Source organism: Lathyrus oleraceus, chromosome 1 (assembly GCF_024323335.1).
Source record: "Lathyrus oleraceus cultivar Zhongwan6 chromosome 1, CAAS_Psat_ZW6_1.0, whole genome shotgun sequence".
In the NCBI taxonomy this organism is placed as follows: Eukaryota; Viridiplantae; Streptophyta; class Magnoliopsida; order Fabales; family Fabaceae; genus Lathyrus; species Lathyrus oleraceus.
In genome coordinates this window covers 446,834,013-446,849,169 of record NC_066579.1, presented here as the reverse complement: position 1 = coordinate 446,849,169, position 15,157 = coordinate 446,834,013, and the positions used below count along the sequence as shown (strand labels likewise).

The window sequence follows — 15,157 nt, the reverse complement described above, 5'->3', positions numbered from 1 at the left end:
TAGTGCTTTTATACTGAAACAATGAGATATAACACACTATGTGTATATATGGCTGGTGGTGCCTAAGAGAAATTAATAACGTGACACAAACGTTTTGTTGACATTTACCAATTTGTTAACGCATATGGTTGAATGTTTTAACAATGTTGTGGACATTTTGAGTACTACCCAATTCTATATGTATATATGTTTAGCCCGTTAGACCAAAATACATTTATCAAAATAATGAATATTTTACCCAGAGAAGTACTAATGTAGTGTAGTGGGTAGGGTAGGTAGGGTAGCTGCATTAAAGTTACAACTGCTTACATATTTTGCCTGTTAATTACTTACCTAATTATTAGTTAGTTAAAACAAAAATGAAAGCTAAGGTGTCGCGAAATTTTTACTCAAATATCCTATATTTTTAAAAAAAAAAATCAAAATAATTTTGTTTTCAAATAAATTTTTAATCTATCACAGTTTCAAAAATATATATTTAAGGTATAGGCCTTAGACTAATTTGCGTATATCCTTAATTTTTAAGAGGGGGTGTCAATTGAACTGACTACAATACATAGTGTTGTCAATCCAATTGGCGCTCATGTGTATAAAGTGAAAGGAGACGTCAATTGGTATGGCGTCTTAGTGTAATGTGCAATTTTTTTATATAAATAGAGGTTTTGTGTGATTCATTTTTCCACATCTCATTTCGTCATATTGCAAACATGTTTGGTGTTCATCACCCGCTATGGAAAAGTGATTTATTCGAGAGACAAGTTTCCAATGTTGGTGCTCTTCTGGAATATCTGTAGTTTCGATCAACTAAAGAGGGAGCTAGTTCGTTGGTTAGATGGAAAAATACCAAAAGGGGGAAAAATTAGAAGTATTGAGAGACTCGATAGTATATTTGGTTGGGTGTGAGTAAAAACTGATAAGGATGTTAGGGAAATGATGTTTGGACCAGATGACATCAGTTTAATTATTGTAATCAGTTAGAAATATTGTTTTTAAATATTATAGTTAAGTATTTTCATATGTACTCGATGTTTGTTTTTTGTGTTGTTTATTTAGACTTGTTATGTTTTAAGTGTGCTTATGTTGTAGTGATGTTTGTTGTTAACCTTGTTGTAACAAAAAGTTAATGATATATAAAAATCCAAGGTTACAAAAATTGAAAGGAGGTACTAAATTATGATGCAAATGTTGCTCCTAGATTGGGACATTTGTTCTTATTGTGTCCGAGTTGACGACATATACTACATAACCCTATCATTTTATCAATTGTATCCATTTCTGTTGTAATACGTGTGTTGTTTGGCCGTTCTTTTTTCTTTCTTCGCATCTCATTGCTGTGCCAAATTATGTCACCTTCATATAGAGGTCAGTAATCCTCAATTGGTAGCACTGAGAAGTTTTTGTTATACACATTCATGACAGTAATGGCCTTGTAAACATCAGATAGATGGTTGTAAGTGTCCTGGCGAGTATGTGCGCATGCCGCAATGACATGAGAGCAAGGAATACGGAAGACCTAGAACTTTCCACAATCGCACCAACATCTGTTTAATTTGACAACATAGGATAAATTTGACCTCCCCTCATTGTGGTCCATTGTTTCCTGTACACTTAAATTTTGCCTATGATGGTCAAAAACTATAATCGCGTGTGTGCTAGCTTTGATACTTTCCTCTTTCATCACTTTCATACAACATTCACTGAATATTTGACCTGACATTAACACTGCACTCCATCTTTCACCTTTGATTGCGAAGGTAGATGCCAACCTAAAATAGGTTGTTCTGACCAATGCAATTATTGGTAGATTTCTAATGCCTTTGAATACGTCATTCATGCATTCCATAACGTTTATTGTCATGTGGCCTCATCGACAGCCTTTATCAAATGTCCTTATTCACTGCTCTACTAGTATGTTATCCACCTACCTTCTTGCATTTGCATTAGATAATCTAATTTCATCACGGTAATGTTGAAATGACGGCTGAGTTAGAGCATACCCTGTATTCACCACTTTTTGTGAAGGTTCTTATCTTTGATTGCACGCATGAAGTTTTGTGCGATATGTCTAATGCAATAGACATCGGTAGGAGGAGGATCATGCCATTCGTTATCATGGTTATTGTAAGCACTCTCAATGACAACATGTCTATCTAAAATCAAACAAAGATTGGCTTGTGGAGCGACATGTGTTCTAAGATGTCGAAGGAAGAAATCCCAACCACCAGCGGTTTCACCTTCAACCAGAGCAAAGGCAATAGGAAAGATATTATTGTTGTCTTCTTGTGCAACAGCCATAAGCAAAGTACCCTTGTATTTGTCGTATAACCATGTTCCATCAATTTGAATAATAGGTTTGCAGAATGCAAAACCTTTGATGCATGGTTGAAACGCCCAAAAGAGTCGGTGAAAGATTCTATTTCCAGCAACACAAGTTCCTTCTGGCGTAAATGCTGGCAATGTCTCCATAATTGCAACAGTTTCTGGTGCGTATGTTTTAAATGCCCATAAAAACCGTGGCAATTCTTTGTATGAATCCTCTCAGTTGTCGAATACGTGTTCAACAGCCTTTGTCCTTGCAATTCACGCTTTCTTGTAAGATGGGGTATAATTATATCTTGTGACGATATGAGATATTATTATACTCACCTTCACTGATGGTATACTTGATTGAAGTGTAATATATAACTCAATAAAGTTGCAACCAAAATGTTCGTAACTAACAAACATATATTCAACATCTTCATCGTCCTGTACATTTAGTGGGTAAAATTTACATTGACTGTTCTCAAAATAAATTGGATTTTGATACGTGATTTGTGACACAAGACCAGATCCTATGCAGGATTCAATTCATTTTTTCAAATGCAAGAAATTTGAATTTCTCTTGATCGCAAGTCGGATAGTATCGGTGTTTGGAAAACAAAACTCGTATACATCACACTCATATGTCTCACTGTTGCAATGAGCATTGATAATATATTTGGATGCAGATGACATTGTAATATTTGGGTGCAGATGAAAAGTAAAAATTTTGGTGCAGATGAATTTGTGTTGATTGTAGGATGAAATGGTAAGACACTTAAATAATCAGGTGACATGGCATGCATGCAAGCCCTAGCGTCAGTCCTATTGGCGCCTGCATGTATTATTTGTACATGGGCGTCAGTCCATCTGGCGCCTTACAGACCTCGAAATTTTGCATTCTGATAGTCATGCAGCCTGAAGCCTATGTGAAGACCATGAATGCATGCAAGCCTAGGAGGCGCCAATCCATATGCGCTAGCATTATAAGTTTGCATGTGTAAGCCAAACCAATTGGCACCTGCATGCAAGCTCATTTATTCATGCATTCAAACTTTTGCATGTATTTGCATGTCTCTCATTATAAATAGTCATGCAAGATTCACTTCTTCATCACCAACAATCACTTCTTCCTCTGTAACAACCACTCTTTCATCTGCAACAACCATTGTTTCATATATTTACTACGACAAGATGTCTCTGCTCACTATGGGTGAATCGCATAGAGGCACACTTGCAAATATAGCAACTTATGTAAGCGTTTAATTCTTGTATTATTTTTCTAACACATTTTTTTATAAAGTAACTTATTTTGTTGTTTATTTTTTATAAAGTAACTTATTTTGTTGTTTATTTTTTAGGATGTTTCTAGGTTTCAAACTCGTGTCCACGAATTTGTTCACATGGACGCGATGATTCAACCTTATGTCAAACTCGTCGGCTTTGGACATGTAAGCAAAATAATGTCTTGGTCGGTTGATACTAAATTTATTCTTGCATTATGTGAAAGATGGCGTCCCGATACACACACATTCTGGTTTCCAACCGGTGAATGTACCGTGACGTTAGAAGATGTCTACATGTTATTGGGACTGCCTATCAAAGGTAAGGAAGTAAATGGTAAAACCAACTATGCGAATTCAATTTGTATGGACCTCTTAGATGCTGACTTGTTAGATGATAACTCGAGAGGTTAAGGTATACTCCTTTCACGCCTTAAGGCATATTATAACAGCTTACAGTTAGATGAGAATTCTACCGAAGAAGCTCGAATGATAAAAACTAGGTGTTATATTATGCTTTTAATTGACTTATTTTTATTTCCTGAAGGTAGTGGTTCTAGTATGCATATTATGTATTTACTTTTACTAAGACATGTAGATAGAATAAGAAGTTACAGTTGGGTGTCCTCTTGTTTGGATTATCTTATAGCTCTTTGTGTAAAAATGCACACAAAGACACATCTACATTTTCTGAATTTGTTGTTTTGCTCCAAGCATGGGTTTGGTCCAGACTATCGTCCCTAGCGCCCGTCAACAACAACCCATTCACAAAAGTAAGTTCTTAAAAATGGAGTATATTTACTTACTTTATCGATTATTATCTCTAAATAATATTTTTACTTTTATGGTGCAAATGGTCGGCACGTGGTATGAGTTATAACAGATGTCTTAGACATTATATTACTCAATATCGCAATCTCTTTGATCACCTTCAACCGACGGATGTATTGCCATTAACCTAATTATTTTGTAAAAATTTGTTAATTTCTTCTAACAAATTTATAATCTAATATATGCTCATATTTCATATCATTTGGCGTCCATATCTAAATTTGGATCATGATCATGAAATCAACGAACAAGACGTAGCCGTTTGGACTGCATGCACACCGATCATAAGGTTCACCACTGTGGAGATGCACAATAGTGATCATGTTAAATTGCAGTTCGGTATGCTTCAACACATCCCAGATCCCCCGACAAACCTCGGAGAATGGCATCTACGCAAAGTTAACGACCAATGGAACTTTAACCCATGGCAAAGCTTCGCTAGATCTGAGTGTCGAAAATGGAAGCACCGACAAGACCATGTCTTAACTGACGTTGTGATGTCAACCAAAGAAAAACCAACTTGTAATTATATGGCTTGGTACATATCGGTTGGATTTGAGTTCATCGCCAAGGATATGTACCTATACGACCCACGCCAGGCAACTTACACACCAGAAGGTTCACATCTAACCCCCAACAATGTTGTCAGACCGGTTACTCACAACCCCCTATCCATCAAAAATTTTGATCCACAAACACACAAGCCTACAACTCTAACATTCCAAACACCCAACCACAATACCAAGAGCATACCTCGTACCACCGCTAACAAGTAGATCATCATCAAAACACCCAACATTGTTATGCACCCAACACACCACTCTATCATAGCCTCCTTAGCCAAAACATTCAACGATCATTTAACACCAATCGTCCCTCCTCCTACTATAGCCAAGAAGCTCAAACATCACAAAACCAAAACCTTCAACAACCATATGGCTACCAAACACCACAACAATCATTTCAACCTTTCCTCGATGCATCATTCACACCATTGTCTCCCTTCAATCGTCTTGGTCACCATCCAACAACTCAAACACAGTCCAACTTCTCTGGCATGGGTCATGAACTCAGCTATGGTGGTAGCCCTTCAATGCATACACAAGACTACGCTGATTTGTCTGAATATCTCAGGCAATATCCTACCGTTGATGGTGATGTTCTTGGGCCCTCAGATACTCAAACACCTAGGATGAATCATCAATGTGGATTAGGGTCACGAGTTCGGGTAGCTAGGGGATGTGGGACCGGAGGTTGGTTAGGTCATCCCGGTCAACGACATTAATCTTTTTGTGTAAAAGCATATTAATATTAATATGAATTGGTCTGATTTCGACTTTAACTAAAATGTATAATATTTTTAAAAAAAATTACGAAACACACACATGTGGCAGACCAATTGGCGCCTCCTTTAAAAATTAACACACAGACGCCAATTGGATTGGCAGCACTAGGTGCACTAGCCAATCCAATTGGCGCCTCCTCTCTAAGTTTAAGAGCAGACGCCAATTCATCTGGTGCATCCTCTACAAAGTGGGGTATTTTAGAAAATAATCTGAAAAGTGGGTTATTTTGGGAATTTGTTTGAAAATCAGGGTTATTTGGGTAAAAAATTCAGGTGTCACATGCATATGTTTTAGTTTTAAGAAAATAAAAAAATTATTATTATTTTTTAAAAAAAAATTATGAAAATAATTTTTAAATATTATAAATTTTTTAAATTTTATTTTTCGAAATAAAATGATTAATTTTGACATTCTATAAATATATATTATTGAAGATTGAAATATAGATAAAGTTATAATTTTTTTCAAAAAAAAGATTATGATTTTTATGAAAAACTATTTGAAATAGTTTTGAAGTTAAGTTATTTTTTGAAATTTTGACATTCAATAAAATGATGAAATATATAAAATAATATTTTAAAAATAAGTAATCAAATTAAATTTTTATTCGAAGTTTTTATTAAAAGTTTCTTTGTAAATATTAATGAGGATGTGTGAGTAGGCATGGCAACGGGGCGGGTCGAAGACGGATTTTACCTCCCCAAATCCAAACCTGAATCCCCAAATAATCCATATTCTTCGCCCCAAATCCAAATGGGTATGAAGAATCAAAATTCAAAACCGTCTCAAACGGGTTCGGGTTGGGTTCAGGTATCCCCGCCCCGCCACCATTCATTTAGTGAAATCAATTTTTTTAATAGAAATATTTATTTTTTCCAAAATAAAATTACATTTGAAAATAAAGGAATCTAAAAAAATTTCATACATATATTTCAAATATTTTAAAAAATAAATTTAAATTAAAATATCAAAATACTGATCACATATTTAATATTCTAAATTATAAAAAATAAATAATAATGTACATAATGAAATAAACGGGACAGTTCGGGTGGATATCAGTGTCCCTATTACCCGATCCGTCCCGATATTTTATAATCGGGAAAAACTTAAATCTCAACTCAAATCCAGTCAAAGCGGATTTTCTCCGTCAACTTCGGGGTGGGTTCAGATGGGTACCCTCAGATACTGATTATGTTGTCATGTTTATGTGTGAGTGAGAGAGAGAATATTTTTAAATTAAAAAAAAAAGATAATGGTAACTTGTGCCCCTTTATAACTAAATGAAGACATATTATCTTGGTACAAATTTTTATTCATTTTGAGAAAAAATTAATTTGTACTATTTGTTCTTATCTTGATCCCAAATAAATATTTATGAGAGATATCTAAGGATGTTTTAGTGTATATATATATATATATATATATATATATATATATATATATATATATATATATATATATATATATATATATATATATATATATATATATATATATATATATATATATATATATATATATATATATATATATTAAATAAAAGTGACTAAAACATCCGTAGATATCTCTGCTAAATATTTATTTGGGATCAAGATAAGAACAAACAGTACAAATTATTTTTTTTTTCAATAAAAAAAATAAAATTGAATTGATTAAATATTTATTTTTGACAAAAAAATAAAATAAAATGAATAAAAATTGAGAGCAAAAATACTCGAAAAATTAAAATAATTGACATGAAATAAACCTTTGAAAACAATACCGGATTAGATCAAATTTTAAAGTAAAAAATAATTGGTTAAAAAAGACTCAGGTTGATTAAAATATGACCGCAAAATGAGTGGAAAAAGATAAAATGAGCACACCAAGTTAAACTACGTGAATCGCAAAAAGAGTCGAAAAAGATAAAATGAACATGCAAAATTAAAACACGTGAACCGCATAAAATTGACGTTTGCAAACTCGATTTCCAAAAAAAAATCACCAATTTCACGTACATTTGAAAATTGATTCAACCGGTATGTCGGTATAATCGAAAATTTATTTTGGTCAACATTTTAAGCATTATTTAGAATTAAATAATTAAATGCATGATATGCTATGTAGATTATGCAAATGCCACTATGCATTTATTGAGTGAGAGACAAAATTGGGACATGACAAAACGGACACATCAACTAATTCTTCAGGATGTCACATTCATATATAGTGCAGGTTGTTCAAGGAGATCCACCAAGATCAGCTCATCAGGAGATACTAGAGAAGGAATAGGCTAGTTAGATCATGCTCATGATATGTTGCCTAGATATCGTCGTATTGTGGAGATTACGCATCAAAGAATGCATTGGCAGGTATATCTTCTCAAATGGTTCTGAGTTGAAGGAGTCCTAAATTAACGGTTTGATTCTTTAGCAAATGATTTGGTTTGAAAATATTGTCTTCTAACGGTTCGGTATGGTTCAAAATTTCTAAACGGTGTGTCAAACTAATAGTTTTAGTTCGATAACTCGGTTTGGTTCTAAGTAAATTGAAATTGTTTGGTTAGATTCAAGTAAACTTTAACTATGATTTGGTTCGGTTTGGTTCTAAGTAAATTGAAATTGTTCGGTTAGATTCAAATAAACTTTAACTATGGTTTGATTCAGATCGGTTCAGTTTTTTCATAAAACCATACCATGAATTGTCGTATCTATCACCTTAAATTTTTTGATAAATATGTGATATATCTCTCACAAAGATAATGCTTTAAAAGAAAAAATTTCACAATATTCAATGCTTCATGGTGAAAAACTCCTCCAACAACTTTAATCAGGTGACCATAAAGATCTCTAGGCTCAAGAGCATTTATTTGCTAGAGTTTCAACCAAAATGCAGAAGATAGCATCCAAAACAAAAAATGGACCAGATAAATACGAATAAAATAACAAAAAAAAATGAAAATTTGTTATAAGAACATAGTTCAGTATAAAGTTGAACTCAACTAGACAACCATACAAAGTGGAACGAGGTATCTGGACAGGACACGATACAATTCTTATCAACATTTATTTGATATAAAACAGGCCGACATACATACATACATAGATAAACATCCTCAGCGTCCAAACGGATACGGCGACAAAACAGCGTTCAAAACGTCTAGCTCAACCACCGATACCAACAGCTACTTTCACTTACTTATGTCACAAGGCAAAAAGCATCTAAGGAAAAACCAACCAAAAAATGAATCAGGACCATGATAAGCATCGGCAAATTAAAAGAAATCAAGATGAGATCGGGAATTTTGGGGGAATACCATTTTTAACCAATTCATTTGGCTAGAATTGGAACACCACATGCTGCAGGAGCATGCTTACCATCCTTAAAGACAAGGTTTCCTCTAACAAAAGTGTCCAAAACTTTTCCTGATAACCTTCTTCCCATATACGCAGACAGGCTCTGAATACCAAATGGTCAAGTTACTAGCCGGAAAAAAACTCGGGAAAGTTTAATTTTTTAAGAAATAAAAATATGACTTTTAGAGTTTATTCCAATTTGCTTGAAATTGTGGAACGGTATCAACTTAGTCCCCAATATTATCAGTATTTCAAAATGATCCTTAGAATTGTAAATTGTTAATCAAATTTGTCCCTCTACCTTGATTTCACGGACCAACAAAGGGACAAAATAACAACATAAAGAAGAAAAAATGAGTTTAATAAAGTAAAAGCCATGAACAAAATAATGAGTTTAATAACATAAAGAAGGAATGTTCATCAAAATAAATAAATAAACAATCAATACTTACAGGATGTTTTAGGAAAACAGGATAATCGTCATCAAGGTCAAACTCCACCTCTGGCTGCCACACTACAATATCTGCATGGTTTCCAATTGCAATGGCTCCCTAAAGCATAAGAAAATTTCATCAGATTTGAATTGCAATTTGTTAAGAGTCTCACATCGGATAACATATGGCTTGAACATGTATTTATAAGTGGGGGCAATCTTCACTCTACCAACCGGTTTTAACCGGTTTTGTAGGGTAGAATTAGGCCCAGCCACATTTCTTAACATGGTATCAAGAGCCTCGTTTAACATTCGGTAGGCCACCTACTATGGTTTCCACTATCGGAGCACCCACCATTTATTTCCACGCTCCAGTTGTGAGCGTGAGAATCCTCACTCTACCAACCGGTTTTATAGGGTTGAGTTAGACCCAACCACATTTTTTAACAAAATTATTTACTAAGAAGCGTATTGGACATTACTGGACAATCTCCTGAAAGAAAACTAAAGATAATAATGAATCATGAAGGAAACTATATAAGCATGTCACCTTTGATTCTAACCCTGCAAAGGTTGCAGGTTTCTGGCTCCATAATAATGATAACTGTTCTAAGGTTAACCCGTGTTTCTTCCCAGATGACCATGTGACTGGAAGATCAAACTACAAGTATGCAATAGAACTCTATTAATCTTTAGATCCATCATAGCAGTTAAATATGCAGTCTAAGAAATCAAATTCATTATAATCAATTTGTAGAAATCTAATAGGTGTATAGTATTTCAGTAAGTATAGATCTTGAATGTTCTAACGCTCACTAAACGATAATTTTCACTAACCTGCAAAGACGATATGCCACCCCAAGCCTTCAAGAAGTCACCTTCCTTAAGAAGCTTGAGTTCAGGCACAGTTGGTGAATGATCAGAACTTAATAGGTCAATGTGTCCATCCTAAAACGAAGAATAAAATTGATGAGATCTTACATGATATAAGTAAGACTAACTCTTAATCGTGGAGCAGAAGCATACCAGTACGGCCTCCCATAACTTTTCTTTGTTCAATGCATCACGAATGGGTGGGGAACACTTGTACCGAGTATCTCTGTCTGGTATCTCTTCAGATGAAAATGTTAGGTAATGAGGGGCTGTTTCGACGCTTATGCTGTCCCCACGACGTTTTGCTTCCTATATTGAATATAAAATGTACAATAATAGCATTAGCATATCATGCAAGAAGTTTGATGAAGTTTTTGAAACACAGAAAGGTACTTCAAATGTTTGTATCAGAGTTTCGAGTTTGATTAATTATATAGTAACAAACGATACCTTAATAAGGTCTAAGGAAGCACTTGAATCAGACAAGTGAACAATGTGAACATGTGCTCCTTCTAAAGTACCGCCAATTCTAGTATCCTTTGTAACATCTACAAGTTCTTTAATGGCTGCCTCTTCCCTGGTTATCTAAAGAAAGCATCAGTAGTTTTTCATAATACTCAACGGTCTATGCGAAAACATGATAGACATTTCAAGAGCCTTAACCAATTTCATGTTTTGATATGATAAATAAAACATAAAAAATCATTTTTATATTTGCAAGCCAAGTGTCTTACCATGAAGGTGGTCTAGTGACGAGATATGTATTGTAAGCGTGCGGGTCACCGTTACCTTTAAGTTCCAAATTACTTTTAGAATCTTGTTGAATCTCGGAATGCACAACTAAAGGTCTTTTATATTTTGCCAACACAGACAATCCCTCCTATAACAAGTACATTTGCCAAACAATTAAACAAAGCAACAATCCCAAGCGATGTTATGTTAATATGAAAATAAAATAAAAAATGTAACTAGGCATGCAAAGAAATGTAAAAATGATTGTACCTTGATATGTTCAATAGTGGTCATCGGAAAGTCATTGATTCCTGAAGGGCACATAAAAGACTGCAACAAGTAAAACACAGAAAAAGAGTCAGAACGGCTTGAGAAATAGAAATGCAATTTGGTTTATATTTGTACAAGAATCAGACCGTAGAAATTCTAGAATCCATAGATTCTCAACATTAAAATGATTACCTTTACACCAAGAACACCAGCATCTAAGAGACCTTCAAGAATACTGGTATTTTGTGCATTTTCAGGGATCAAGCCTCCCCAAAAACCTGTAAATATTCAACAAAAAGTCAGAAACTAATTGAGAGTATCCTACCAACATCAGGTGGAGTTTGAGGATCATACCAACATCAACATAGATTTTATTCTCTGCAGCTTCAAGCTGGAAAAAAGTAGAAACTCGTGTCAGGAAGAAAAACAAATTAATTCAATTCAACAGTATACCTAGATAATAGTTATTAACTATCAATAAGATTATAAATTTTGTATTTCTCAAGGAACTCTTCCTTCTACCTCTTTAAAAAGATTGGTTTTGTCAAATGAGATAGATTTTGAACACTTCCAAGCAGTGTTGAAAATCGTAAATCATGAAAATAGCAGTTTGTTCAAATTCTGCTATGCTACATTGTGATAACGTTGCTATAGCCCCTATTTGACAACACTTTGTACTAAGTGTACAGTGTATAGCCCCTACATTGTGATAACGTTGCTATAGCCCGCTATTTGACAACACTGCTTAAAAGAAAATATAAATGCACTCGAGTAATCGACAACTGATACCTTCAGTTCCAGTGTTTCCTTAGACACGGTTGTTGGGTGATTGTTTAGAGGCATGTCAACCACTGTAGTTACACCTCCTGTTAAAACAGTATTGGAATGGGTCTGTGTTAAAGTTTATTCTCTTAATGTTAAAGCATAGGAAAAAAACATTATCATTTCTCCTGAAATATCCAAACAAGTTTCAAGGTAGACCAAAAGTGAACATCAGCATACCAGCAGCAGCAGCTCTGGTACCAGTGACAAATCCCTCCCATTCGGTTCTGCCGGGCTCATCAAGATGTACATGCCTTCGAAAGTAGTTTACGAAATAAGCCAGGGTATGACATATTGAAATTATGTTAAAATATGAAATGATCACAGAATTCTATTGACTTAAATTCACTTAGACTACGAACTAAGTCGACTTAGTTAATTTTTCTTCATATAATATACATCAACTAATTAGTTTAAGACCTAAGTTCACATAATTTAAGTTGGTATTCATATAATATACTTCAATTAGTAAGTCTAAAAAGACGTAAATGCACACAATTTGTTCTTCATATCTAATCTAGATTTAATGTGACAGAATCAAGGGTGTTGTTACTTCTATGTTGGGTGTTTAGAAAAAGATATATCCATCAAATTACTCAAATGTCTATGAGAAAACTCCACTCGATGTGTAACATTTTACTGTCTCGGTCGGCAGTCCTCCAACTCCAACGTAAAATTACCTGACTCTAACTAATGAATCTCAAACGCATCCCTCGCCTGCACAAGAATTCTCTGGATACACACCACATGATATATCGTATACACTAGTCACGACACCACCTCATGATAATCAATAACAATTCTTCATGCTAACAGACATCTACGAATCAGTGAAAGAAAACAAACCATGAGAAGAACATTATGGAATCTTACACATCAATCAAGCCAGGCATGATAAAAGCATCTCCATAATCAATCACTTGTTGAACAGAACTCCCCTGCTTGCCATATCCTTCCACAATAGATGCTATTTTCCCTTCATTTATCTCCACTGTCAATGGTAATACAATTTAAACAACAGCTTGTCATTTGTCAATATAAAATACTTAATCTTCCAAGTCAAATGTATCCATCCATCTTTCTTTCTACCCTTTTATCATTGCGAAAATTTTGTGGAGAATGAAAAATACATAAAAAAAATTTAATTTTATATTTTCCCAATATTTACTTAATAATTCACTCTCTTGTTAGATTCTTTTTAAAACACACTCTCTTATCATATGAGTCTCAGCATTATAATGCGCGACATATCTACAAGATGGTGGGGTCTGCATGAAGTTAACTGCAGTGCGGTGACGAAAGATGATTTTGAGTAATTGAAAAATTTAAGATAAAATGATTTATGTTTAGATTTTAACATGTATGTTTGGTTTCACGTTTTGAGCACCCAAAATTGATTATAAATGTGTAGAATTGATTTTGGCATGATTGATTGCTTTGAGTATAATTGATTATGCTTTCTAGAATTTCTAGAATTGATTCTACTTGAAACTAGGATTTGTAATTTTTGAGTCTAAACATGAATTTTAGACTTATATTTACTCTTCAACACACTTTTACAAAAAAGTATCTAACTATAAATCACTTTACACTCACTTACTTTTAACCAGAATCAATTAACTCAAAATTAATTCTCATCACCACAGAATCAAACACACACAAAATCAATTTCTATTATTGTAGAATCACTTTTAACTCTGCCAAAAGGACTCAAACATACATTGACTTAACCGGTAAAGAAAACAAACCTGATCCAGAAATGATTCCTTGTGAAGTCAAAATCCGCTTGCTAGAAATCCAGTAATGATCATACGGAAAAAGACTGCACTCACCCTCTGCTAACTGTGTCACCAAAAAAACCACGTCACGAATCGAAAAGCATAACAACTTAATCCCAAAAAGTTGAAATAAATAATCGCTTACCTTAATAATAGGATATAGTTCCGCGTTGTTGGAATTGTGTAGGTAGAAGAAAAGTGCGAAGGAAATTAGGAGCGTTGATAAAGGCAATACCCTCCATAGTAGCTTATCCATTTTTCAGTATTCAACTGTTTTTAGAAGTTAGAATTTTAGCTACGAACAGTGATATGCATTGAAAATGGTTATAAAATGAAAAGACCCACTATTATAAAAACAAAACTCGATGATCTGTGTCGACACGTGCTGAACACGGACCCACCCACCATACTGCTCACTCTATTATACACTGAATAATTCATTGATGTTTTTTGTTTTTGTTTTTATAAAAATATATTTATTTATTTTATAAAAAAAATTATGTTATAAATATTATTATCTTGTTTATATTAATAGAAATAAAGAGGTTTGTCACTACGACGATGTGATAATGTAGATTAAATGTTGTAATCACGATACTTCTTGAACAAGATATATTGATTTTAATGTGATGACTTTAATCGAAATTTGTTATCTCTAATACGGTGAATTTATGGAGGTATCTACATGGTTAGCACTCCAACGTTTAAGTCAATTTAGGGTTCAAGATAGTGGTAGTGAAAGTGGAAATTAGAGATTATGTACCTTAAAACCCTTTACCAAGGTGTTTATACCTTGGGTCTGGCGAGGCAGGTTGGATAATGAGCCACGTGTTATTAGGAATTTGTACAGTGGAAAACAGTGGGTCCAGGAACTTTGGACGACACGAAACAGTTGTCTCAAAGACTCGTCGAGCATGTTCGATGTCGGGAGTCTTCCAGCGGTCATGGTTGGCCTTTGAGGATGTTTGTCCAGGCGTCGATTGGCATGCGCCGCTTTGGTTTTGCCAAGCGTGATAGAGATGTGAGCATTAAATGCAATCCCATTATTGAAAAGTTTTGTCATTTTTCTTTGACGTGTAACCTGAAAATATATAGGATGGTGTGACGTAGCTTTTTGTGTACTCGAGTACACTTAAGTATGGTTCTCTTC

The 15,157-nt window shown here is 34.1% G+C and overlaps 1 protein-coding gene across 1 annotated transcript; it reads right to left on the bottom strand.

The window, feature by feature from the left end:
* Window positions 1–8,661: 8,661 nt before the first annotated feature.
* LOC127082481 (allantoinase) lies at window positions 8,662–14,343 on the bottom strand. The gene is made up of 16 exons (XM_051022723.1): window positions 14,153–14,343; window positions 13,978–14,071; window positions 13,103–13,220; window positions 12,410–12,483; window positions 12,197–12,273; window positions 11,762–11,798; window positions 11,600–11,685; window positions 11,408–11,467; window positions 11,140–11,285; window positions 10,856–10,982; window positions 10,559–10,714; window positions 10,370–10,480; window positions 10,083–10,193; window positions 9,552–9,650; window positions 9,060–9,202; window positions 8,662–8,964 (listed from the first exon to the last, which is right to left on the bottom strand). Exons 1-15 carry the CDS (start codon window positions 14,261–14,263, stop codon window positions 9,074–9,076), a joined length of 1,536 nt encoding a protein of 511 aa, XP_050878680.1. The 5' UTR covers window positions 14,264–14,343; the 3' UTR covers window positions 8,662–8,964; window positions 9,060–9,073.
* Window positions 14,344–15,157: the final 814 nt, after the last annotated feature.